The 27,839-nt window shown below is 39.9% G+C and overlaps 2 protein-coding genes across 4 annotated transcripts in view; both read left to right on the top strand.

Moving 5' to 3' along the window:
- Positions 1-662: 662 nt before the first annotated feature.
- On the top strand, positions 663-11,022 carry map2k4a (mitogen-activated protein kinase kinase 4a). 3 transcript variants are annotated; one of them, XM_076751882.1, is made up of 13 exons: positions 678-1,128; positions 1,989-2,024; positions 2,966-2,998; positions 5,345-5,447; positions 5,535-5,709; positions 5,788-5,907; positions 5,999-6,118; positions 6,209-6,260; positions 6,346-6,473; positions 9,574-9,651; positions 9,742-9,890; positions 10,068-10,113; positions 10,252-11,022. In XM_076751882.1, exons 1-13 carry the CDS (start codon positions 978-980, stop codon positions 10,363-10,365), a joined length of 1,305 nt encoding a protein of 434 aa, XP_076607997.1. In that variant the 5' UTR covers positions 678-977; the 3' UTR covers positions 10,366-11,022. The 3 variants fall into 3 exon arrangements, with proteins under 3 accessions (XP_076607998.1, XP_076607997.1, XP_076607999.1); XM_076751883.1 differs by lacking the exon at positions 2,966-2,998 and having other exon boundaries at positions 663-1,128; positions 5,357-5,447; XM_076751884.1 differs by lacking the exon at positions 2,966-2,998 and having other exon boundaries at positions 684-1,128.
- Positions 11,023-12,130: 1,108 nt separating this feature from the next.
- Positions 12,131-27,839, top strand: part of elac2 (elaC ribonuclease Z 2) — a 58,846-nt gene continuing 43,137 nt past the window's right edge. Inside the window, exons 1-12 of the mRNA XM_076753579.1 lie at positions 12,131-12,645; positions 13,023-13,073; positions 13,168-13,238; positions 13,390-13,454; positions 13,542-13,599; positions 13,681-13,749; positions 13,831-13,953; positions 14,486-14,541; positions 14,638-14,696; positions 14,889-14,961; positions 15,040-15,152; positions 15,240-15,338. Coding sequence (XP_076609694.1) covers positions 12,320-12,645; positions 13,023-13,073; positions 13,168-13,238; positions 13,390-13,454; positions 13,542-13,599; positions 13,681-13,749; positions 13,831-13,953; positions 14,486-14,541; positions 14,638-14,696; positions 14,889-14,961; positions 15,040-15,152; positions 15,240-15,338 — 1,163 coding nt within the window. The 5' untranslated portion in view covers positions 12,131-12,319. The remainder of the gene's footprint in view (positions 12,646-13,022; positions 13,074-13,167; positions 13,239-13,389; positions 13,455-13,541; positions 13,600-13,680; positions 13,750-13,830; positions 13,954-14,485; positions 14,542-14,637; positions 14,697-14,888; positions 14,962-15,039; positions 15,153-15,239; positions 15,339-27,839) is intronic.

The following is a 27,839-nucleotide window of genomic DNA, read 5'->3' as shown; positions in this document are numbered from 1 at the left end:
TTATGACTTCCGATAACTTTACAAAATAAAGTCATTACTGGCTGTAAAGTTTTAAAAGTTTTAATTTGTAATAAGAATTTTTATTCTTTATTATTACACAAGGTCAGAAGGACACACACACACACACACGATATAGAGGGACATGATATCACTGAAAAACGCTGGAAACAACAACGAAATGCCCATAATTTGTTGGAATGCTAAATAAATCTAAAAATAAAAGGTTAAATAATAACAATAAGAATTATCTGTATTGTCCCACAAAGGTAGGAAATGATCAACGCACCAGCTATCAAGTCATTTACATCACAACAATATATGAATTGCAGTTCATGCAACTCAAATGACATAATAATAAGTCCCAGTGTGGAGATACTAAAGAACTGTTTAGATTAAAGGTGCATTGTATCAAGGATGAAAACTGAGTATTTGTGGAACTCCAGCTACAGTATTACCAAACGTAACACTACAGTGAGACCCCGCAATTTTGACGGTAATAATTGATATTTTTGGTGATGTCTCAGTTTCAGAAAGTCGTGTATCAAATTTGATACAAGTGGCGTCCATTGATTTTAAGATAGGTTTTAATGTTTTATTTTGAAATGAACAGCACATAACATCCGTTCTCCCCTTGGCTAATGTGGCTAGTTTCCGGACGCGGTGGGTGTTGACATGTCAGTGTCAGTTGGTCAGCTGATTGCAGGTCGTAAAGCTTCTTGGCTAGCACTGCTAGCCAGCTTAGTTAGCTTAGCCTAGCTGGATGTTTGTTTTTGTTAACGTTACTACACAGGTAGCTTTTAACGTAGCCCGAAACATTTAAAAAATCTCAACATTTTAACGTATTTTAAACTACTCAACAGCCGCTACCCGCTTGATTTGCGGCCTCAAGTTGCCGTAAGTGAGGCACTAATTATTGTGACTGGGAGGGAAGGGTGAAGTTGCTCTCCGTGTATCTGCATTGCAGCCCGGTGCTGCTGATGGAATTCAAACACACAACAATGGCGACTCCCAGTCCTAACAACTCAACAACACCTAGCAGCCACAACAGCAGCAATAACGCCGGATCCGCAGCTAACCACCACCACCAGTCTCAGTCTCAGCACATTACGACAATGAGCAGCATGCAGGGTAAGTGCGGCTGATGTGAAAATATGTGCTGGTAGCTGGGAGCTCACAGTCTGCTGCAGTGAAGGTTAATGTTAGCAGGGCTAGCCGTGGGAGGCTCTGGCTACTCCCAGGACTGAAAAAATACTCCCAAGGGAGCGGACCAGTGTCTTTCCCGAGAGGAACGTCTTGGTTGGTAATTGCCCGAGTTCATCAATTGGAAATGAATTATTTTCTTACATCTTAAAAAACGTTTTTAATGTCCTTGTTACCATTTTGACATTTTGTAGCCCCGTTACATTCTGTTCACTGTCGCCTGGGGTAAATCTCGCCAAATTCCGTTAAAAAAACGGGCAATTCTAAGTTGCCCAACTATTTCTACATATGTAATAGAAGCCAATCAAGAAATCTTTCCTTTTAAGTGTTGAAACCCGCAAAGATACACAGTTCCGCATAGATTAAATCGGTATGTCACCGTGTATTGGAATTACAGCCCTCTTGACATTCATGACGTCCGTTCTTCTTAAATTACATTTAATACAGCTGATTGCACTTCTTTGGAGTGAGAGCTATGCTCATGTCAAATATGCCGAATTTATAAAGAGTCCTTAACAATGAAGAAATGATGTGAAGACATCCTATATTGGGTGTGTGTGGTTGGCAAGATGAAAAGCCAAACTGAATTGATCGTAAAGCTTAATGGGGTTCCGTTCATTCTTTGTTACGTATATGGCGTGAGCTCCATGAAACCTGAAGCTGCTCTGTCCTTTTCAGGCCTTATCAGAAACATCTAAACCAGTTTCTTCATCACCAGCACAGCTAAACCAAATGTTCATTTTAATGCTGTACTTTCTGTACAAACACTGTCTCATTTTAACTTTCAGAGTCCAACACCTGCTGGAGATGTCAGAGTGAAACAGGTAGCTACACATTTCTTTCATTAAGTACAATAAGCAATTAATCAGAAATCCAGTTAATTAAATGACAAGTTGTGGGAAGCAGAATCACCAGAGTTAATATAACTACAGATTAAATGAATGTCTCATCAGACTTCTACTACTGGTAGATTTAAAGTTGTGAATGATGATGTCAAATATGTTAAATTTGGTTTAGTTGATTTTTCACATTCATGTGATGGTTTAATTAATCAGTAAATTTGGGGTTTTAACTGAGATGCATGTTAAGTGTAAATCCCTGTTTATAAAAAAAGAGATGCAACTGTATTTAATCCTAACAGTGATAATGATGATAGAGGCTTTAGATCTTTGTATTTATCGGATTTAATAACTTCTCAGGTATCTGACGTTTAGCCCTGTTTTGTAATCTGTGCTTTCATTCGCTGACCATATTTCACCTTTTACCTTAATGCTGCTAACTAATGAATCCTAACTCCTGACATGATGCTGACTGATGGTGAGCTGTCCCGACAAACTGTTAATTAAGCTGTAACATGTTTTCCTTTCAAACCACGTCATGATGGTAGCACTCACCTGTAGACCCTTTTTTGTTTTACCTGCAGGTCATTTTACCTCCCTCATTTGTTACACTGACTGACACATACTTCACCGTACTCAGTGCTTGTCTCATAAATGCGTGTGCATGCTCATGCATTACCCCCCAGATGATGCATTTAACCCGTGATAGAATGCCTCAGTATGTTTGACATGTTAGCAAAGCAAGGCCAATTTCTGTGATTATTAGCCAGCCGTAACCCTGCAGGATTAGTCCTGGTTTTGAGGGTGAAGTGACCCCCTTTGATAACAGGAAGTGGAGGTAACATTGAGTCTCACTAACAAAGCTTAACAAGCTGGCAAACTGAAGGAGAATATGAAGAAAATAAAAGCTGTCTTCTCACCTCTAGGGTTTCAGATAAACCTGTCTGGAGCTCCCCCAAGTAAGCCAAACCTCTTTTGCTTCAGCACCCACAGTTCTCATCCCTTTGTTTCCGCCTGACAGTCTGGTATGGGGGAGTCTGTCCTGCTGCTCTCAACTAATCCAAGTCAAGACCTCTGACGGGTTCACGTAGGCTTGTGCCGGTAGCTAACAGTCCACTGTGTGATGTGACTTGCTCAGGTAGCAGGAAATGCAGCAGACTTATACAGAGGTTTGATAAATCAAGACCAGCTAGCTACTCCAGAACACCTGCGCTGCCCTCAAAGTGCAGATTATTGTCCGTCCAATTAAGCAGCAGCTTGTGAGAAACAGGTACAGGTAAAGGTGTGTATGTTCTCATCGGCACAAGCCTAAAATTCAGAGCTTCCATTTACATTTAAAGCACAGGAAGTGATCTTTAGAAGAACTCTCACAGCTAAAGAAATAGTGTTTTTATTTATTATGTCGTTATTATTTAGTTATTTATTAATGAACTCCCAATTAATGGAAGCTCTACCTCACTGGTGTTCAGTGTGTGACTAACAAGCCAAAGTAGTGCCTGTCGTGTTGTCACATGACCTGTTTTTTTTTTTGTTTGTCTTTGTTTTTTTTGGCATGGGTGCACTTCAGCATAGCGCTTGCTTGTTGAGACAAGGTACACACACTCAGAGGTTGTCATTTCAAGCGCTGTTTTCCATTCGGGCCTATTGGAACCCTCGCGCACACATTCTTGTGGTGTTTCGGGTGGAGCGAGCGTGGAGCACTTTCCAGCGATTGAGGGTGAAATCAAAGCAGTTGGCCTTGAGAAGCATGTCATGTATGAGTGTTCTCTTTCCCCTTATCTCACGTCTGCGTGTGGGTCGGTGTGTCTGCGCTCTCAATGTAGGTGTTTGGGGTTTTAGCGGCATGCTGCGTCTCTGCCTCTGCATCAGATGTAGGATTCAGGTGAAATGTGGCTGTGAGCTCACTGATGGCTGCTGCTGAACAGGTGACGCCATGTGATGATGTTCACTCTGAGAGAAGGCTGATCAATAAACCCGATTTCATTTTCAATTATGACTTTGGCTTCCAGTCATTCTGGAAACAACATAATCGAGATAAAATACGATTATTTTGCTGCCACACTGCAGCGTGTTCACGTCAGATCACTGCGGTCAAGCCGCCGCCTCGTGGATTTTGATGCACATCTACTCGTGCTGTTACGGTACCGAAGCTCGGAGCGGCCAAAAAGGAGCGTTTCAGAAATCCTCTCTCACATTTATTGTCTACAAATAATAATATTATAATAGACTTCACATATTAAATAAGTCTTTCTATGTATTATACACGTATAGTATTCGTTTTCTTTGATGTTTCCAAAGTCAGAGAATAATCATGTTAATAATAACGATCTCAAGATTGACGAAGATGATTCTGATTCAGATTTTTGCCAGAATTGAGCAGCTTTACTCTGAGTGTCACATCATCGGAGTGCAGATGAACAGTCGAGATATTCCAGCTCTGCAAATGCAAAACGTACTTTAAGAATATGTAAATGTATTGTTACAGAGGTATAAGGACAATCCTTAAATCGTAAGTTTGGTAATTAGTCATAATGTGAACAGATGAAATCGACCTAAATGACTGTAAATAAAGCTTGTTTTGAACAGGAGGATTAACGTAAAGCGTAAGAACCATAAATGTTAAAGGTCTCAGTCCAAATGTTTGTGTTTGTTAAGAAATCCCACGAAAAGACCAAAACTCAACAAACACCTCAGATAAATCGCACTCATCTCCTGAAACAGCTGACTGCTGAAGTTCTTATCACACATGACTCAAACGGGAGGAAACAGAGCATTAGTGTGGGACTATTTTCAGCCGCGGATGAATCCACATTTGGTGCTTTTTGGAGCATTTATGGCAACAACAGTGTGACTCAAGGATTTTTAATAGTTTGTGGACAACAACAATGAAGCTCTATGGCCCAGAGGAATCAGGCTGTGACACACACACACACGCACACACATGCACGTACACACGCGCACAGCAGCATCGTTTTTGGTCTTTTCGTGGGACTTGTTAGCGGACGGCTCATAGGTGAGTATATTTTTGGAAACATGGCAGCGTCTTTAGCCAAACGCCCTTATATGGTGATGCAGACGTTGCCACCTCTCATCCTTTTGTTCTATGGAGAGCATGACATCCATGGATTTGAGTAAATCTGGATGAATTTACTCGCCGCCTCGCCCCCTCTGTGGTCTTGTTTTGTGGTTTGTTTTGGTTTCACTCACTCGTCATTCTGACCTTTTCACCTTTGCTGTTGCTCAGTCGTCTGCATGTGTTTCTTGGTGGAAGATCTGATCACAGTGCCGTTTCTTTTCCCGCTCAGGTAAACGCAAAGCCCTGAAGCTCAACTTTGCCAACCCTCCCATCAAACCCGCGACTAGATTCACACTGAACACGGCGGGGCCGCCCTTTCAGAACCCGCACATGTGAGGGAACCTGCATCCAGCGTCACTACATTTGGACATGCGGCTCGTTTCTGTGGCTCTTACGACTCGCTTGTGTTTTTCTGGCAGAGAGAGGCTGAGGACGCACAGCATCGAGTCGTCAGGGAAGTTGAAGATCTCCCCGGAGCAGCACTGGGACTTCACGGCCGAGGACCTCAAAGATTTGGGCGAGATCGGTCGCGGGGCTTACGGCTCCGTCAACAAGATGGTGCACAAGCCGAGCAACCAGATCATGGCGGTGAAGGTGACTTCCCCGTGCTCGTTCAGGCTTCAGGCCAGCTGCCTGTCTTTGATCTTAACGCACGTTTTGTTTCCTCCGCAGAGAATTCGGTCGACGGTTGACGAGAAGGAGCAGAAGCAGCTGCTGATGGACTTGGACGTGGTCATGCGGAGCAGTGACTGTCCCTACATCGTGCAGTTTTATGGCGCTCTGTTCAGAGAGGTGAAGCCCTCCACCCTTCAGCCTCGGGCTCACGCACCGTGTTTGACTTCGGCCTGCCTCATTTCTCACGTGTGAACCTCTTGTCTTTCAGGGCGACTGTTGGATTTGTATGGAACTTATGGCTACCTCGTTAGACAAATTTTACAAATTTGTATATTGCTCATTAGACGACGTGATTCCAGAAGAAATATTAGGGAAAATAACATTAGCTGTAAGTTTCTGAGACAATCCTGTCCCACTTTTTAGACACTAAGAGGCTGGTTGTCCATTCCTGCTGCTAAACCCTCTCCTTCTTTTGCAGACTGTGAAGGCACTTAACCACTTAAAAGAAAACTTGAAAATAATACACAGAGGTAAGAAACCCGGAGCTGCTTTGCTGATCTTATTGTCTGCTCTCAGGCGTCTTTTCACCGCCCGATTCTCTTTGCTCCCCCTCAGACATTAAGCCGTCAAACATCCTCCTGGACAGGAACGGCAACATAAAGCTGTGTGACTTTGGCATCAGCGGTCAGCTGGTGGACTCCATCGCCAAAACCAGGGACGCGGGCTGCAGACCGTACATGGCGGTAAGTCACATCTAATGTGTCGCTGAGATGAGTGAAGAAGAGCCTGTGGTGCTTAAAGGTGGACCGTGGTCCATGTTCAGGGCCTCCTGAACCTGACTGGAGGGGTTCCACCTTTTGTGTCCCATATTTGGGTAAATGATGAGATATGAGGGCAGGTGTCTGACTCAGTTGTGTTATGGTGTGTGTGTGTGTGTGTGTGTGTGTATGATTCCAGATGAATCACTGTAAATGCTTTAAGTGGAGCTGACGAACAGCGCTGGATGATTTGGCCTTGACTCAGACCTGAAGTGACAGAGTTTGGCCTTAAAAGGTGCAGCAGATGGTTGTAATGCACCGATAGGAGCTGCACTTTTTCCATTTGCATTTTGGGGTTTTTTAGTCCTGACAGTTTGGTATTTTTAAACCTGGACCCGGTTTCCTTCTGTTTTTGTGTCCTTGACTCATTGGGACAGTCATTTTTGAATTTGGTCCAGCGTCGGTGGCTCCATGAGTCACTTGGACACAAAAATGTGGGGAAATTGGGTCCAGGTTGACAAATACCAACGTTAGCCTTTGAAACATCTTCTGAGGTCAGTCACTGAAATGCCGGCAGCAGTGAGTGTTTGAGTCGGAGCCAGAAAGCGGGTTTTAAAATTGGTGGTGTGGTGGATCGTAGGGGTCTGGACGGACCCCCTCACAGTTCAGCATGTATGTGATCTGCAGATTAATTCCAACATTTAACCATCAGAGTGTGACATACAGCTTCTCTGCTGCTCGGATGTTTGCTGAGTGTTGATGATGTTTGAGTTCCTCCTACATTTCCCATAATGCAACTCGACGGAGGCTGTCTGGCAAATGTCCATATCTCTGATGACCTCACTCTGACATCATCAGGTTATCAAAGCTCCTCCAGAGCCTGCTTTTAAAATGATGAAAAGCACAAATCCTCGCTGATCGATCGTGACGTAATGAAAGGGTCGATTGATCGTCACGCTCTGCAGCTGGTGAAGGAGCAGCTGCTGTGTTCGTGTGTCTGAGGAGCAGCAGATCTCTGGCAGCTGAAGCAGGTGATCTCACCATGTCGTCATCACTCCAGGTTATTTTCTGTTGTGGGGTTACATCAGCTGGGGGCACCTCCCCCGTCCTCCCCTCAGCCCTCCCGGTCTCTCTGCAGCAGTTTCCATTCTAAATTTGGTGAAGCGCTGTCGTGCACCGCTCGCGCTCCGGCCTCGGAAAGGCCGAGGCAGGCGGCTTCATTCATGACGGGCTTTGGGCGAAGTCGCCCAGGAGCTTCCCACGGCGGTGAGCTCACACTGCAGGAATCTCAGCTCCAGTTTCTGGTTTCCAGCTGGCTGACGCTCCAGGTGTTTGATCACTGCGCTGCTGGTTGCTGCAGGCTCAATGACGTAGGAAAACTGACCTCAGTGCAGCTGGGGAGCCTGACTTATTGTTTGGAAATGTGGCTGCGATACACTGCAGACAACACGGCTCAGCGTGTGACAGAAGCAGGAGCTCTTTGTGATGAAGCTCTTAAAGATGGTTGTTAACACCTGCAGCAGCTGTTTTCACGCTTCTCTTTACTAATGGGCACAAACAAAATGCACAGACGCCTGAAGCTGAACAACAGGCATCGCTGCTGTCTGTGGCGGAGCTCTGACTGCTCTCAGTTCTTTACAGGAAACAGAGCGACGCCTCTTTACGGCCTGCATGGCCTCATCTGTGTGAAAACAAAGCAAATGTGCATATTCGCTGCACTTGTGCTGCATATAGAAAAGCTCCACATGCAGATAAACAGCAGTTCTAGTCTCCTCATCCACTTCTCACCTTCTGTCCTCGTGTCTTCGCTTGCCTCCTTTCCTCACCTGCCACAGATCTTTCACAGAGCTGATCCAGGATCAGTGTCGTTGCTCAGTGAAACATGTTGCCTCAGATTGTAAAGACTGATGATTTGAATGAAACGATGATTCATTCAGTGTTTAAACTGTCAGGAAATGAGCCCATCAGAGGTTTCCTGAGGCCAAAGCGTCGCCTTCTGGTTGCTTATTTTGTCCCATTCAGTTTATGGAGATAAGAGATAGAAAAGATGCAAACCCTCACGTTTGAGAAGCTGGAAGTCAAAGATGTTTGACGTTTTTATTCGACTGATTCTTTAAAACAGTTGAGGGTTTATTTGCTGCGACTGTGGAGACTAAACACTCGCGGTCTTGGCAGATGTGAGGGCTCGATGCAGCAGTCAGCTGCTGTTCCATGAATCCCCCCAGCGCTGCAGCACAGACTGTCCCACTCTGCCGGCTGACATCAGCTTCTAAATCAGGCCTGTAAATGGGCCAGCGAGGTGCTTCCTCCTCTCTGCGGCGTCGGACGCACCTCGTCGTCTTGTAAGGCGTGCGGGCGGGGGCGGGGGGCGGCCACGCTGCAGTCCTGACAGGCAGGAATGAGGGAAACGTGTGGCTGTGCAGGTGAAAACATGCCCGGAGGTGATGAGCTGCTGTGGTATTCTCTGGAGCTGAGGGCTCGAGCCTGAACACCTGCTTCTTTCTGATCATTAAAAACATGAATATTAAACACAAACAGTTAAAGTCTCGCTCCTGATAAGAACCTCTGTATCTTGAGTTTTCCATGGATGTGCCAAGTGGAGCTTTGGGGTTTGAAGTTCAGCACAGTGACATCTAGTGGCTCAGAAAGCTTACAGCAGCCCTTTAAGAAACAGTTTTTTCATCTCATACATGTGCAATAAAAGTCTAAAAAAGCTTTTTTAGAAGTGCTGCAGTGAAATAAGTAGTAAATAATGTGTGGAGATTGATATTGATTTATCTGAATTTTTATTACCTTAAATGTTCCCACACCTGTTTATTTCTTTCTGTTTCGCCATATTTTTCAACTATTCTGAATGGTTTTCATAGTAGTGGAAGCCAAAGTATGAGCTTGCACAGGGAATGTTTTTAACCAGTTTTGCGTTAAAGTGCATCATCTCGAGCCAAAACTTGTCTATTTAAAGTGTTGCTGCTCTTATTTCCTGAAAGGTCTCAGCACACAGTTTTCAGGGGATCTGAAACACTCAAAGCAGCTGTTCATGGTTGCTTCTTCTGCCAAATTTTAATGTTTCCTGCTTCATTTTCAGCCCGAGCGAATAGACCCCAGCGCGTCCAGGCAAGGCTACGACGTCCGCTCCGACGTTTGGAGTTTGGGGATCACGCTGGTGAGTCTTCACTTGACGCTGACGCTTTAAGAACAGACAGAAATCTTTGCACTTTGCCCTCATCCTGCTCTGTGTGTGCGTGTTCTTCAGTACGAGCTGGCCACAGGACGGTTTCCCTACCCGAAGTGGAACAGTGTGTTTGACCAGTTGACCCAGGTGGTGAGGGGGGACCCGCCACAGCTCAGCAACTCGGAGGAGAGGCGCTTCTCCCCCAAATTCATCTCCTTTGTCAACGTGTGGTAAGAAAACGCCACATGTTGTTAACATGGAGAAAGATGTGTTTTTTAATTTGGATGATGTTCTAATGTTTGGAAATGAAGGCGACTGTAATAGAGGTTTTCTGTCCCCCTGGTGGACAAACAGCTGAACTGCATCCTTCTCCTTTTTAAAACTGTATTTCTTCATCTTTTCTCAAGCCTTACAAAGGACGAGTCGAAAAGGCCAAAGTACAAAGAGCTACTGGTGAGTTCACTCTGAATCTGTGTGTGCACTCATAAAACACCGAGTGAAGCCTTTACATGACTCAAATCCAGTGATTAGAGGCGTTCTTTGCATCCTGTGACAGTCTGTGCTGACGTGTACATTTCCTCTCCACTCCAGAAAGATCCGTTCATCCAGATGTACGAGGAGCGCTCGGTCGATGTAGCTGGTTACGTCTGCAGGCTCCTGGATCAGATGCCGGCGTCTCCCAGCTCACCCATGTACATGGACTGATAGCTGCACAAGTGATGCATCAATAAATATACACCAGTCTGCAACAATAAAGACATTAAAAAAAAAGATGACAAAAGTAAACAAAACACATCCTCTTGTAAATTTGCTTGGTCCCCTTATTGCAGTGTTAAAAGATAACTGTAAAGCCTAAAAAAACACCATTTGCAATAGAAGTGGTGTTCATTTCATGTCTGTATAATATATCAACGTTAAACACTTCTGTTTCTCTCTCGTGCACAAACACAGACGCACAGTCATGTAAGTATAATAGCAGCTGAATCCGTCAATCGTGGTCTCGACTCATCCCGATGAGGACACATCTCAGTGGTTAGTTCAGTGATTTAAGGAAAAAAAAAAAAAGAAATAACCTGGAGCTTGTATTTATAGAACCCAAACGTGGAGTATTTGATTTGGAGATTCTTCTTCAGCATACTGGAATCATGCTCTTTGTGAATTGTCCCACCTCTTCCATGTACGTAAATGAAAGCATTGTGTTTCGTATCTTAATGGAACTTTGCTTCTCTGGGTATAAAAGCAGTTTAAAAAGTGTTGGTGGTCAGAATCATGTTCGACCTGCAGTCCGTCGGTGCGGAGAGGCCGCCGTCCTCGCCGTGCGCCGGATATGTGCTGATATATGAATAAAGACAGAGAAAGAGACGTGTGTGTTGTGGCTCTTTTCTGGGTTGAACGTGAGCGTGTCCGGTGTGTTTCTGTGCTAGTTTCTCGTCATTCCATCAGGAAGCAGGTGACCTGTGACAAGTCAGTTAAAGGAAAACCTTTTGTATGAATGACTAAGATACTATGAGTGATGAGATGTTCAAGACAAACCTGTATATGATGACATTTCTGTGGAAAAGAGGCACAGCTGGCTCATATGGGGGGTATGGGGGTATACTCGGCCAAATATATGTGGACGCTCCGACATGATGATGTGAAAACATCTCAATGCAGAAGCCTGAACTGGAAGGTTTTCCATCAGATGTTATTGAACATCAATTCAAAATACAGATTGTAAGGAAAGTTTCTGTCATCTATGTAATACCTATCTAAGATCATTTGTTCATGTGCAACTGACTCCGCTCCAGCTTATGTTGTCATCTCAGTTATTTACAGTTTTTGGCATCATTTTCATGGACGCCAATTCAAAGGTCCAGCTCTTCTCTCTAAATCTGTCATGAATTTGTGGTTATGACTGTTAGAAAAGAGGCAGATTTACCTTTAATTAACTGATGACATAATAAAGGCACATTAATTGTCTGAAAATAGAGCATAGATTATGCAGGAAGTCATGAAAGTCTATTTTTGTAAATTTACAGTGGATTTATATTCATATTTTTACTGCACAGTTGAAGAATGTACATTAAATGTCCTGCATAGGTTACTGCCCATTTAGGTGTGTTTTTATCTACACATAAGCACAATGAATTGGCACTTTAATCTGTAGAAAAATAGATTTGCGTACATAATTTCTAGACTTCTTTTTATTTCAGATTTTTGTGTTTATACTTTGGCATTATTTATACAGCCTCCTCATTTATATTAAGAGTCATTTTTAGGGTTATTTGATTGTTAAGATACTGTAAGAGCTGAATATGAGCAGTATTATTTTATACGTTTTATTTTTTACGAGTTTGTTTTCGTCCAGCCCCTCTTCAAGCAGTAGCTCTATCCCCGCCTCTGTCTCTCAAGAAGACGCTATGATTGGTCCACAGACCTAGCAAGTAGTACAACGCACCAATGAGTGATACGAGCCCGGAACGTCATCATTAGATGCCGGAAAAAGGTTCACATGTGTTGACCAACCTTTAAAATCCTGCTGAATGTGCACCCAGTGAGTGTTCGGTAATTAACTGTTTATAAACGCGAGTGGAAATGTATGAACAAGTATGAACTGAGTGTTTTAGATTAAATTAAGCGGCGCTGGTTATTTTAAATATTGGGTGACGTATTTATTATGAATACAGTCAATCTGCGGCTCTGGTCCTTCTTCGTTAAAGGCAGAGCTCTCTCTGCCGCTCCTGTCGCACGCTGTGATTTTCGCTTCCACTCGAACGTTTTCCAGTTTTTTAGAACAATGGCTGCCAATAACGACCCGGAGACGAGGCAGCCGCCGGGCCTGAGGAAGGCCAAGCAGAAGGAGCCGCTGCGGCGGGTGAAGACCAAAGAGAACCGGAGCAGGCGGGAGGACGTGCGCGGACCATCCACGGTGTACCTGCAGGTGGTCGGCGCTGGGAGCAGAGATACCCCTGCGTCACTGTACGTCTTCTCCGAGTACAACAGGTAAATGAAAGCAGGCACTCACCTGGTGGTTTCTTGCACTACGTTTACACGTAGCCGGCTATTTTCATAAACGGACATTTGACCTTCTCCGTTTTCAAAAATAACAGCGTGCACACGAGTCCGTTTTCAGAAAACGTATTTTTATATTATATTTGAACAGCTGACTCTGTTTCGTCACTGCTGAACTTTACTACCATTTACTTAACTTACTGTTAAGATGTGCTTTTATTCCTGCAAGGCCAAATGACCGAAATAATTCCAGTAACTATACCTGAAGATCTCAGGGTCCATGAAGGCCCCAGGAAACATTTGGAGCAGTAATAAGTCAGTCAGGAAGGTCTCACAGCTGTCTTCACAAACTTCCTCCTCTGCTGCAGGTATCTGTTCAACTGTGGCGAAGGGACACAGAGACTCATGCAGGAGCACAAGTAAGACGTTTGTCCCTCAGACGTTACAAACGTGAGATACAGCGAGACGGTCAAAGACAATCATGATCAATATTCTCCCGTTTTCCGCCGACAGGCTGAAAGCTGCTCAGCTGGACAACATCTTCCTGACCAGGCTGAGCTGGGAGAACGTGGGAGGATTGTCAGGTGAGTCACGCCTGCGGACGGATCGAAGTTCACGGTGTGGACACGTGATTGGATAAATGGGCTCAGCTCGTTTTCATTCGTTGTTGGAGATTCCATCGGGCTGTGTTTGTACTGACTGATGGTTGTGTTTGACGTCTCGTTTACTGTGCAGGGATGATATTAACCCTGAAGGACTCTGGTGTTCGAGAGTGCGTCCTCTCTGGACCTCCACAGCTGGTGAGACACTCATTGTTTAGCCTGAACATCTCTCTGCTGCAGGTTTTAACCAAGCCAATAACACGTGCTGTGTGTTTTCCATCATAGGTGAACTACCTGAATGCCATCAAGACATTTTCTGGACCACTGGAGGACATCAAGCTGTGTATGTTGAACTTTCTGAACTCTGTTCATTGAACTCTGGTGTTTGTCTTGTGTGACGTTGGCTGTTATTGTTCACTTCCAGCGGTGCGACCGTACACTGAGGAGGCGTATACGGACGACACAATGACAGTTAACCAAGTGCCAATCTTTGGTGAGTTCATGTATTTACGCTAATTTTTTCCATCTTTCCTGCTTTTGTTGTTTGCTGACTCTTTTCCGTCGTCTCTTGCAGCCCAGATGAAGGGCGATGGAGGCAAACTGTCCCCCAAGTCTGGCAGGAGCAGTCCCTCTCGAAGTCCTCCCTCTCCGGACGACCTCCACACGAACAGCCGCGGAGGCAGTCCTGGTAGTCCAGGTGAGTCTGGTCCAGACTGCTCCGGAAGCCATAATTCCACCGGGGGGTTTGCAGCCACATTGACGACAGAACAAAAACATGTTGCATACATGACGTCACAGATTCAGTGGAAAACTGGTGTGAGCGCCACCAGAGGACATTTGCCTTGTGAAAACGATCTGCAAGACAGAGTTTGCAGCCATCCTCACTGCTCTGTGAGGCTGAGCTAAATGCTAACGTCGCTATTCTAACATGCCGCCGTTTACAGTGATCAGCATCAGAGTTCAGCAGTCGCGGTTATTAGCTAGAACAACAGCTGAGGACTCAAAAATAGTCTAATAGTTGGCATATTGTTGAGAAATTCAACTATGAATAAGCATTCAGTCTAAAATCAGTTCATTTTTGAGTTTGGTTTTGATGGACTCTGTTGTCCCACAATGCATTGCACAGTGGAAGTGAAGGAGCTACACACAGCTGGAAATCAGTGAAAAAATGAATGGAGTTTGGTGCGTTTTGAACAAAACAAACAGCGTTCGCTTCTTTTGTCTTGCAGGTGAAAGACAAAAACTAACCAGAGACACGTCTCTGGCGGTCGCCTTCATATGTAAGGTAGGAAACTGAAAGGACGTGTCCATCCTGAATGTGACGCACTCATGAAGGGACTTCAAGTCTCACTTTCTTCTTCTCCACGTTTCACTTTCACAGATTCACCCCAAGAAAGGAAATTTCTTAGTTCCTCAAGCGAAGGAACTCGGTTTGCCAGTGTGAGTGTGTCTTTAAGACAAATCGAACCAAATGTGCTGTTTTTGGTCTTTTAATGAGAATGAGATGCATCTGATGAATACAACGTTAAGCATATGTGATGGAAAAGGTCAAATTTAAAGATGCTGTCATCATTATTGTTTTTAGCATTATAACTTTCCATGTTGTACATTTAAAACGTGTTTTCTCCACAGAGGCACAGCAGCGATCGGCCCCCTCATAGCAGCTTTGAAGAATGGCAGAAGCATCATGTATGAAGGAAAAGAGGTGCCGTGTACAGATGCTGTTCACTGATATGACCTCCGTTATGAGGCTGCAGCTCTGACGCTGTCTGTTGTGTTGTAGATCCGACCTGAGCAGGTTTGTACTCCCCCTTACCCAGGACCGGTCTTTATTGTCATCCAGTGTCCGTCGGAGGAGTTCCTCCAGGCCGTTTGCACCAATCAGCAGCTGAGAAGGTTTGATTGTCTGTGATGTTTCTTTATCTGAGTTAAACTGAATTTATGTGAGGAAATGTGTTTAAACCTAATCTGTCATCCCACCAGATACCAGACAGGAGGGACAGAGGATCCTGCTGCATTGGTGGTCCACATGACCCCAGAGTCTGTTTTGAAAACAGATCAGTACAAACAGTGGATGGAGAGGTTTGCATTCTCTCACTATGAACATTCAGTTTCACACTCTGAAGCCAGACTCCATATAGAATCCTACTAATTTTAAAATTCAGTTTCACACGCTTAAGCCAGAATCCATATAGAATCCTGCTAATTTTAACATTCAGTTTCACACTCTGAAGCCAGACTCCATATAGAAACTTGCTAATTTTAACATTCAGTTTCACACTCTGAAGCCAGACTCCATATAGAAAGCTGCTAATTTTAACATTCAGTTTCACACTCTGAAGCCAGACTCCATATAGAATCCTGCTAATTTTAACATTCAGTTTCACACTCTGAAGCCAGACTCCATATAGAATCCTGCTAATTTTAACATTCAGTTTTACACGCTGAAGCCAGACTCCATATAGAAAGCTGCTAATTTTAACATTCAATTTTACACACTGAAACATATAAAATCCTGCTAATTTTAACATTCAGATTCACACTCTGAAGCCAGACTCCATATAGAAAGCTGCTAATTTTAACATTCAGTTTCACACTCTGAAGCCAGACTCCATATAGAAAGCTGCTAATTTTAACATTCAGTTTCACACTCTGAAGCCAGACTCCATATAGAAACTTGCTAATTTTAACATTCAGTTTTACACGCTGAAACATATAAAATCCTGCTAATTTTAACATTCAGATTCACACTCTGAAGCCAGACTCCATATAGAAACTTGCTAATTTTAACATTCAGTTTCACACTCTGAAGCCAGACTCCATATAGAAAGCTGCTAATTTTGAAATTCAGTTTCACACTCTGAAGCCAGACTCCATATAGAAACTTGCTCATTTTAACATTCAGTTTAACACTCTGAAGCCAGACTCCATATAGAATCCTGCTAATTTTAACATTCAGTTTAAAGTGCTGAAGCCAGACTCCATATATAATCCTGCTAATTTTAACATTCAGTTTTACACACTGAAACATATAAAATCCTGCTAATTTTAACATTCAGATTCACACTCTGAAACCAGACTCCATATAGAAAGCTGCTAATTTTAACATTCAGTTTCACACTCTGAAGCCAGACTCCATATAGAAACTTGCTAATTTTAACATTCAGTTTCACACTCTGAAGCCAGACTCCATATAGAATCCTGCAAATTTTAACATTCAGTTTTACACGCTGAAACATATAAAATCCTGCTAATTTTAACATTCAGTTTCACACTCTGAAGCCAGACTCCATATAGAAACTTGCTAATTTTAACATTCAGTTTCACACTCTGAAGCCAGACTCCATATAGAATCCTGCTAATTTTAACATTCAGTTTAAAGTGCTGAAGCCAGACTCCATATATAATCCTGCTAATTTTAACATTCAGTTTTACACACTGAAACATATAAAATCCTGCTAATTTTAACATTCAGATTCACACTCTGAAGCCAGACTCCATATAGAAACTTGCTAATTTTAACATTCAGTTTCACACTCTGAAGCCAGACTCCATATAGAAACTTGCTAATTTTAACATTCATTTTCACTCTCTGAAGCCAGACCCCATATAGAAAATTGCTAATTTTAACATTCAGTTTCACACTCTGAAACCAGACTCCATATAGAAAGCTGCTAATTTTAACATTCAGTTTCACACTCTGAAACCAGACTCCATATAGAAAGCTGCTAATTTTAACATTCAGTTTCAAACTCTGAAGCCAGACTCCATATAGAAACTTGCTAATTTTAACATTCAGTTTCACACTCTGAAGCCAGACTCCATATAGAATCCTGCAAATTTTAACATTCAGTTTTACACGCTGAAACATATAAAATCCTGCTAATTTTAACATTCAGATTCACACTCTGAAGCCAGACTCCATATGGAAAGCTGCTAATTTTAACATTCAGTTTCACACTCTGAAGCCAGACTCCATATAGAAAGCTGCTAATTTTAACATTCAGTTTCACACTCTGAAGCCAGACTCCATATAGAAACTTGCTAATTTTAACATTCAGTTTTACACGCTGAAACATATAAAATCCTGCTAATTTTAACATTCAGATTCACACTCTGAAGCCAGACTCCATATAGAAACTTGCTCATTTTAACATTCAGTTTCACACTCTGAAGCCAGACTCCATATAGAAATCTGCTAATTTTAACATTCAGTTTCACACTCTGAAGCCAGACTCCATATAGAAAGCTGCTAATTTTAACATTAAATTTTACACACTGAAACATATAAAATCCTGCTAATTTTAACATTCAGATTCACACTCTGAAGCGAGACTCCATATAGAAACTTGCTAATTTGAACATTCAGTTTCACACTCTGAAGCCAGACTCCATATAGAAAGCTGCTAATTTTAACATTCAGTTTAAAGTGCTGAAGCCAGACTCCATATATAATCCTGCTAATTTTAACATTCAGATTCACACACTGAAACATATTGAATCCTGCTAATTTTAACATTCAGTTTCACACTCTGAAGCCAGACTCCATATAGAAAGCTGCTAATTTTAACATTCAATTTTACACACTGAAACATATAAAATCCTGCTAATTTTAACATTCAGATTCACACTCTGAAGCCAGACTCCATATAGAATCCTGCTAATTTTAACATTCAGTTTCACACTCTGAAGCCAGACTCCATATAGAAACTTGCTAATTTTAACATTCAGTTTCACACTCTGAAGCCAGACTCCATATATAATCCTGCTAATTTTAACATTCAATTTTACACACTGAAACATATAAAATCCTGCTAATTTTAACATTCAGTTTCACACTCTGAAGCCAGACTCCATATAGAAAGCTGCTAATTTTAACATTCAATTTTACACACTGAAACATATAAAATCCTGCTAATTTTAACATTCAGATTCACACTCTGAAGCCAGACTCCATATAGAAAGCTGCTAATTTTAACATTCAGTTTAAAGTGCTGAAGCCAGACTCCATATATAATCCTACTAATTTTAACATTCAGATTCACACACTGAAACATATTGAATCCTGCTAATTTTAACATTCAGTTTCACACTCTGAAGCCAGACTCCATATAGAAAGCTGCTAATTTGAACATTCAGTTTCACACTCTGAAGCCAGACTCCATATAGAAACTTGCTAATTTTAACATTCATTTTCACTCTCTGAAGCCAGACTCCATATAGAAACTTGCTAATTTTAACATTCAGTTTCACCCTCTGAAACCAGACTCCATATAGAAAGCTGCTAATTTTAACATTCAGTTTCACACTCTGAAACCAGACTCCATATAGAAAGCTGCTAATTTTAACATTCAGTTTCACACTCTGAAGCCAGACTCCATATAGAAACTTGCTAATTTTAACATTCAGTTTCACACTCTGAAGCCAGACTCCATATAGAATCCTGCAAATTTTAACATTCAGTTTTACACGCTGAAACATATAAAATCCTGCTAATTTTAACATTCAGATTCACACTCTGAAGCCAGACTCCATATAGAAACTTGCTAATTTTAACATTCAGTTTCACACTCTGAAGCCAGACTCCATATAAAATCCTGCTAATTTTAACATTCAGATTCACACACTGAAACATATTGAATCCTGCTAATTTTAACATTCAGTTTCACACTCTGAAGCCAGACTCCATATAGAAAGCTGCTAATTTTAACATTAAATTTTACACACTGAAACATATAAAATCCTGCTAATTTTAACATTCAGATTCACACTCTGAAGCCAGACTCCATATAGAAACTTGCTAATTTGAACATTCAGATTCACACTCTGAAGCCAGACTCCTTATAGAAAGCTGCTAATTTTAACATTCAGTTTCACACTCTGAAGCCAGACTCCATATAGAATCCTGCTAAGTTTAACATTCAGTTTAAAGTGCTGAAGCCAGACTCCATATATAATCCTGCTAATTTTAACATTCAGTTTTACACACTGAAACATATAAAATCCTGCTAATTTTAACATTCAGATTCACACTCTGAAGCCAGACTCCATATAGAAAGCTGCTAATTTTAACATTCAGTTTCACACTCTGAAGCCAGACTCCATATAGAATCCTACTAATTTTAAAATTCAGTTTCACACGCTTAAGCCAGAATCCATATAGAATCCTGCTAATTTTAACATTCAGTTTCACACTCTGAAGCCAGACTCCATATAGAAACTTGCTAATTTTAACATTCAGTTTCACACTCTGAAGCCAGACTCCATATAGAAAGCTGCTAATTTTAACATTCAGTTTCACACTCTGAAGCCAGACTCCATATAGAATCCTGCTAATTTTAACATTCAGTTTCACACTCTGAAGCCAGACTCCATATAGAATCCTGCAAATTTTAACATTCAGTTTTACACGCTGAAACATATAAAATCCTGCTAATTTTAACATTCAGATTCACACTCTGAAGCCAGACTCCATATGGAAAGCTGCTAATTTTAACATTCAGTTTCACACTCTGAAGCCAGACTCCATATAGAAAGCTGCTAATTTTAACATTCAGTTTCACACTCTGAAGCCAGACTCCATATAGAAACTTGCTAATTTTAACATTCAGTTTTACACGCTGAAACATATAAAATCCTGCTAATTTTAACATTCAGATTCACACTCTGAAGCCAGACTCCATATAGAAACTTGCTCATTTTAACATTCAGTTTCACACTCTGAAGCCAGACTCCATATAGAATCCTGCTAATTTTAACATTCAGTTTCACACTCTGAAGCCAGACTCCATATAGAAACTTGCTAATTTTAACATTCAGTTTCACACTCTGAAGCCAGACTCCATATAGAAAGCTGCTAATTTTAACATTCAGTTTCACACTCTGAAGCCAGACTCCATATAGAATCCTGCTAATTTTAACATTCAGTTTCACACTCTGAAGCCAGACTCCATATAGAATCCTGCTAATTTTAACATTCAGTTTTACACGCTGAAGCCAGACTCCATATAGAAAGCTGCTAATTTTAACATTCAATTTTACACACTGAAACATATAAAATCCTGCTAATTTTAACATTCAGATTCACACTCTGAAGCCAGACTCCATATAGAAAGCTGCTAATTTTAACATTCAGTTTCACACTCTGAAGCCAGACTCCATATAGAAAGCTGCTAATTTTAACATTCAGTTTCACACTCTGAAGCCAGACTCCATATAGAAACTTGCTAATTTTAACATTCAGTTTTACACGCTGAAACATATAAAATCCTGCTAATTTTAACATTCAGATTCACACTCTGAAGCCAGACTCCATATAGAAACTTGCTAATTTTAACATTCAGTTTCACACTCTGAAGCCAGACTCCATATAGAAAGCTGCTAATTTTGAAATTCAGTTTCACACTCTGAAGCCAGACTCCATATAGAAACTTGCTCATTTTAACATTCAGTTTAACACTCTGAAGCCAGACTCCATATAGAATCCTGCTAATTTTAACATTCAGTTTAAAGTGCTGAAGCCAGACTCCATATATAATCCTGCTAATTTTAACATTCAGTTTTACACACTGAAACATATAAAATCCTGCTAATTTTAACATTCAGATTCACACTCTGAAACCAGACTCCATATAGAAAGCTGCTAATTTTAACATTCAGTTTCACACTCTGAAGCCAGACTCCATATAGAAACTTGCTAATTTTAACATTCAGTTTCACACTCTGAAGCCAGACTCCATATAGAATCCTGCAAATTTTAACATTCAGTTTTACACGCTGAAACATATAAAATCCTGCTAATTTTAACATTCAGTTTCACACTCTGAAGCCAGACTCCATATAGAAACTTGCTAATTTTAACATTCAGTTTCACACTCTGAAGCCAGACTCCATATAGAATCCTGCTAATTTTAACATTCAGTTTAAAGTGCTGAAGCCAGACTCCATATATAATTCTGCTAATTTTAACATTCAGTTTTACACACTGAAACATATAAAATCCTGCTAATTTTAACATTCAGATTCACACTCTGAAGCCAGACTCCATATAGAAACTTGCTAATTTTAACATTCAGTTTCACACTCTGAAGCCAGACTCCATATAGAAACTTGCTAATTTTAACATTCATTTTCACTCTCTGAAGCCAGACCCCATATAGAAAATTGCTAATTTTAACATTCAGTTTCACACTCTGAAACCAGACTCCATATAGAAAGCTGCTAATTTTAACATTCAGTTTCACACTCTGAAACCAGACTCCATATAGAAAGCTGCTAATTTTAACATTCAGTTTCACACTCTGAAGCCAGACTCCATATAGAAACTTGCTAATTTTAACATTCAGTTTCACACTCTGAAGCCAGACTCCATATAGAATCCTGCAAATTTTAACATTCAGTTTTACACGCTGAAACATATAAAATCCTGCTAATTTTAACATTCAGATTCACACTCTGAAGCCAGACTCCATATGGAAAGCTGCTAATTTTAACATTCAGTTTCACACTCTGAAGCCAGAGTCCATATAGAAAGCTGCTAATTTTAACATTCAGTTTCACACTCTGAAGCCAGACTCCATATAGAAACTTGCTAATTTTAACATTCAGTTTTACACGCTGAAACATATAAAATCCTGCTAATTTTAACATTCAGATTCACACTCTGAAGCCAGACTCCATATAGAAACTTGCTCATTTTAACATTCAGTTTCACACTCTGAAGCCAGACTCCATATAGAAAGCTGCTAATTTTAACATTCAGTTTCACACTCTGAAGCCAGACTCCATATAGAAAGCTGCTAATTTTAACATTAAATTTTACACACTGAAACATATAAAATCCTGCTAATTTTAACATTCAGATTCACACTCTGAAGCGAGACTCCATATAGAAACTTGCTAATTTGAACATTCAGTTTCACACTCTGAAGCCAGACTCCATATAGAAAGCTGCTAATTTTAACATTCAGTTTAAAGTGCTGAAGCCAGACTCCATATATAATCCTGCTAATTTTAACATTCAGATTCACACACTGAAACATATTGAATCCTGCTAATTTTAACATTCAGTTTCACACTCTGAAGCCAGACTCCATATAGAAAGCTGCTAATTTTAACATTCAATTTTACACACTGAAACATATAAAATCCTGCTAATTTTAACATTCAGATTCACACTCTGAAGCCAGACTCCATATAGAATCCTGCTAATTTTAACATTCAGTTTCACACTCTGAAGCCAGACTCCATATAGAAACTTGCTAATTTTAACATTCAGTTTCACACTCTGAAGCCAGACTCCATATATAATCCTGCTAATTTTAACATTCAATTTTACACACTGAAACATATAAAATCCTGCTAATTTTAACATTCAGTTTCACACTCTGAAGCCAGACTCCATATAGAAAGCTGCTAATTTTAACATTCAATTTTACACACTGAAACATATAAAATCCTGCTAATTTTAACATTCAGATTCACACTCTGAAGCCAGACTCCATATAGAAAGCTGCTAATTTTAACATTCAGTTTAAAGTGCTGAAGCCAGACTCCATATATAATCCTGCTAATTTTAACATTCAGATTCACACACTGAAACATATTGAATCCTGCTAATTTTAATATTCAGTTTCACACTCTGAAGCCAGACTCCATATAGAAAGCTGCTAATTTTAACATTCAGTTTCACACTCTGAAGCCAGACTCCATATAGAAAGCTGCTAATTTTAACATTAAATTTTACACACTGAAACATATAAAATCCTGCTAATTTTAACATTCAGATTCACACTCTGAAGCGAGACTCCATATAGAAACTTGCTAATTTGAACATTCAGTTTCACACTCTGAAGCCAGACTCCATATAGAAAGCTGCTAATTTTAACATTCAGTTTAAAGTGCTGAAGCCAGACTCCATATATAATCCTGCTAATTTTAACATTCAGATTCACACACTGAAACATATTGAATCCTGCTAATTTTAACATTCAGTTTCACACTCTGAAGCCAGACTCCATATAGAAAGCTGCTAATTTTAACATTCAATTTTACACACTGAAACATATAAAATCCTGCTAATTTTAACATTCAGATTCACACTCTGAAGCCAGACTCCATATAGAATCCTGCTAATTTTAACATTCAGTTTCACACTCTGAAGCCAGACTCCATATAGAAACTTGCTAATTTTAACATTCAGTTTCACACTCTGAAGCCAGACTCCATATATAATCCTGCTAATTTTAACATTCAATTTTACACACTGAAACATATAAAATCCTGCTAATTTTAACATTCAGATTCACACTCTGAAGCCAGACTCCATATGGAAACTTGCTAATTTTAACATTCAGTTTCACACTCTGAAGCCAGACTCCATATAGAAAGCTGCTAATTTTAACATTCAGTTTAAAGTGCTGAAGCCAGACTCCATATGTAATCCTGCTAATTTTAACATTCAGATTCACACACTTAAACATATTGAATCCTGCTAATTTTAATATTCAGTTTCACACTCTGAAGCCAGACTCCATATAGAAAGCTGCTAATTTTAACATTCAGTTTAAAGTGCTGAAGCCAGACTCCATATATAATCCTACTAATTTTAACATTCAGATTCACACACTGAAACATATTGAATCCTGCTAATTTTAACATTCAGTTTCACACTCTGAAGCCAGACTCCATATAGAAAGCTGCTAATTTTAACATTCAATTTTACACACTGAAACATATAAAATCCTGCTAATTTTAACATTCAGATTCACACTCTGAAGCCAGACTCCATATAGAAAGCTGCTAATTTTTACATTCAGTTTAAAGTGCTGAAGCCAGACTCCATATATAATCCTGCTAATTTTAACATTCAGATTCACACACTGAAACATATTGAATCCTGCTAATTTTAATATTCAGTTTCACACTCTGAAGCCAGACTCCATATAGAAAGCTGCTAATTTTAACATTCAGTTTAAAGTGCTGAAGCCAGACTCCATATATAATCCTGCTAATTTTAACATTCAGATTCACACACTGAAACATATTGAATCCTGCTAATTTTAACATTCAGTTTCACACTCTGAAGCCAGACTCCATATAGAAAGCTGCTAATTTGAACATTCAGTTTCACACTCTGAAGCCAGACTCCATATAGAAACTTGCTAATTTTAACATTCATTTTCACTCTCTGAAGCCAGACTCCATATAGAAACTTGCTAATTTTAACATTCAGTTTCACCCTCTGAAACCAGACTCCATATAGAAAGCTGCTAATTTTAACATTCAGTTTCACACTCTGAAACCAGACTCCATATAGAAAGCTGCTAATTTTAACATTCAGTTTCACACTCTGAAGCCAGACTCCATATAGAAACTTGCTAATTTTAACATTCAGTTTCACACTCTGAAGCCAGACTCCATATAGAATCCTGCAAATTTTAACATTCAGTTTTACACGCTGAAACATATAAAATCCTGCTAATTTTAACATTCAGATTCACACTCTGAAGCCAGACTCCATATAGAAACTTGCTAATTTTAACATTCAGTTTCACACTCTGAAGCCAGACTCCATATAAAATCCTGCTAATTTTAACATTCAGATTCACACACTGAAACATATTGAATCCTGCTAATTTTAACATTCAGTTTCACACTCTGAAGCCAGACTCCATATAGAAAGCTGCTAATTTTAACATTAAATTTTACACACTGAAACATATAAAATCCTGCTAATTTTAACATTCAGATTCACACTCTGAAGCCAGACTCCATATAGAAACTTGCTAATTTGAACATTCAGATTCACACTCTGAAGCCAGACTCCTTATAGAAAGCTGCTAATTTTAACATTCAGTTTCACACTCTGAAGCCAGACTCCATATAGAATCCTGCTAAGTTTAACATTCAGTTTAAAGTGCTGAAGCCAGACTCCATATATAATCCTGCTAATTTTAACATTCAGTTTTACACACTGAAACATATAAAATCCTGCTAATTTTAACATTCAGATTCACACTCTGAAGCCAGACTCCATATAGAAAGCTGCTAATTTTAACATTCAGTTTCACACTCTGAAGCCAGACTCCATATAGAAAGCTGCTAATTTTAACATTCAGTTTCACACTCTGAAGCCAGACTCCATATCGAAACTTGCTAATTTTAACATTCAGTTTTACACGCTGAAACATATAAAATCCTGCTAATTTTAACATTCAGATTCACACTCTGAAGCCAGACTCCATATAGAAACTTGCTAATTTTAACATTCAGTTTCACACTCTGAAGCCAGACTCCATATAGAAAGCTGCTAATTTTAACATTCAGTTTCACACTCTGAAGCCAGACTCCATATAGAAAGCTGCTAATTTTAACATTCAGTTTCACACTCTGAAGCCAGACTCCATATAGAATCCTGCTAATTTTAACATTCAGTTTTACACACTGAAACATATAAAATCCTGCTAATTTTAACATTCAGATTCACACTCTGAAGCCAGACTCCATATAGAAACTTGCTAATTTGAACATTCAGTTTCACACTCTGAAGCCAGACTCCATATAGAAACTTGCTAATTTTAACATTCATTTTCACTCTCTGAAGCCAGACCCCATATAGAAAATTGCTAATTTTAACATTCAGTTTCACACTCTGAAACCAGACTCCATATAGAAAGCTGCTAATTTTAACATTCAGTTTCACACTCTGAAACCAGACTCCATATAGAAAGCTGCTAATTTTAACATTCAGTTTCACACTCTGAAGCCAGACTCCATATCGAAACTTGCTAATTTTAACATTCAGTTTTACACGCTGAAACATATAAAATCCTGCTAATTTTAACATTCAGATTCACACTCTGAAGCCAGACTCCATATAGAAAGCTGCTAATTTTAACATTCAGTTTCACACTCTGAAGCCAGACTCCATATAGAAAGCTGCTAATTTTAACATTCAGATTCACACACTGAAACATATTGAATCCTTCTAATTTTAACATTCAGTTTCACACTCTGAAGCCAGACTCCATATAGAAAGCTGCTAATTTTAACATTAAATTTTACACACTGAAACATATAAAATCCTGCTAATTTTAACATTCAGATTCACACTCTGAAGCCAGACTCCATATAGAAACTTGCTAATTTGAACATTCAGATTCACACTCTGAAGCCAGACTCCTTATAGAAAGCTGCTAATTTTAACATTCAGATTCACACTCTGAAGCCAGACTCCATATGGAAAGCTGCTAATTTTAACATTCAGTTTCACACTCTGAAGCCAGACTCCATATAGAAAGCTGCTAATTTTAACATTCAGTTTCACACTCTGAAGCCAGACTCCATATAGAAACTTGCTAATTTTAACATTCAGTTTTACACGCTGAAACATATAAAATCCTGCTAATTTTAACATTCAGATTCACACTCTGAAGCCAGACTCCATATAGAAACTTGCTCATTTTAACATTCAGTTTCACACTCTGAAGCCAGACTCCATATAGAATCCTGCTAATTTTAACATTCAGTTTCACACTCTGAAGCCAGACTCCATATAGAAACTTGCTAATTTTAACATTCAGTTTCACACTCTGAAGCCAGACTCCATATAGAAAGCTGCTAATTTTAACATTCAGTTTCACACTCTGAAGCCAGACTCCATATAGAATCCTGCTAATTTTAACATTCAGTTTCACACTCTGAAGCCAGACTCCATATAGAATCCTGCTAATTTTAACATTCAGTTTTACACGCTGAAGCCAGACTCCATATAGAAAGCTGCTAATTTTAACATTCAATTTTACACACTGAAACATATAAAATCCTGCTAATTTTAACATTCAGATTCACACTCTGAAGCCAGACTCCATATAGAAAGCTGCTAATTTTAACATTCAGTTTCACACTCTGAAGCCAGACTCCATATAGAAAGCTGCTAATTTTAACATTCAGTTTCACACTCTGAAGCCAGACTCCATATAGAAACTTGCTAATTTTAACATTCAGTTTTACACGCTGAAACATATAAAATCCTGCTAATTTTAACATTCAGATTCACACTCTGAAGCCAGACTCCATATAGAAACTTGCTAATTTTAACATTCAGTTTCACACTCTGAAGCCAGACTCCATATAGAAAGCTGCTAATTTTGAAATTCAGTTTCACACTCTGAAGCCAGACTCCATATAGAAACTTGCTCATTTTAACATTCAGTTTAACACTCTGAAGCCAGACTCCATATAGAATCCTGCTAATTTTAACATTCAGTTTAAAGTGCTGAAGCCAGACTCCATATATAATCCTGCTAATTTTAACATTCAGTTTTACACACTGAAACATATAAAATCCTGCTAATTTTAACATTCAGATTCACACTCTGAAACCAGACTCCATATAGAAAGCTGCTAATTTTAACATTCAGTTTCACACTCTGAAGCCAGACTCCATATAGAAACTTGCTAATTTTAACATTCAGTTTCACACTCTGAAGCCAGACTCCATATAGAATCCTGCAAATTTTAACATTCAGTTTTACACGCTGAAACATATAAAATCCTGCTAATTTTAACATTCAGTTTCAC

This window comes from Chaetodon auriga, chromosome 16 (genome assembly GCF_051107435.1).
Source record: "Chaetodon auriga isolate fChaAug3 chromosome 16, fChaAug3.hap1, whole genome shotgun sequence".
Lineage (NCBI taxonomy): Eukaryota > Metazoa > Chordata > Actinopteri > Chaetodontiformes > Chaetodontidae > Chaetodon > Chaetodon auriga.
Note: the sequence above shows the minus strand (reverse complement) of the source record. Positions and strands in the feature narration are given on the sequence as shown.

Bases quoted from the DNA above. Each gene is read 5' to 3' on its own strand.
- map2k4a (XM_076751882.1), top strand. From the start codon at position 978: ATGGAATTCAAACACACAACAATGGCGACTCCCAGTCCTAACAACTCA. The intron at 5,710-5,787 runs GTGACTTCCCCG...TTTCCTCCGCAG, and splicing joins ACCAGATCATGGCGGTGAAG to AGAATTCGGTCGACGGTTGA. The intron at 6,474-9,573 runs GTAAGTCACATC...CTTCATTTTCAG, and splicing joins GCTGCAGACCGTACATGGCG to CCCGAGCGAATAGACCCCAG.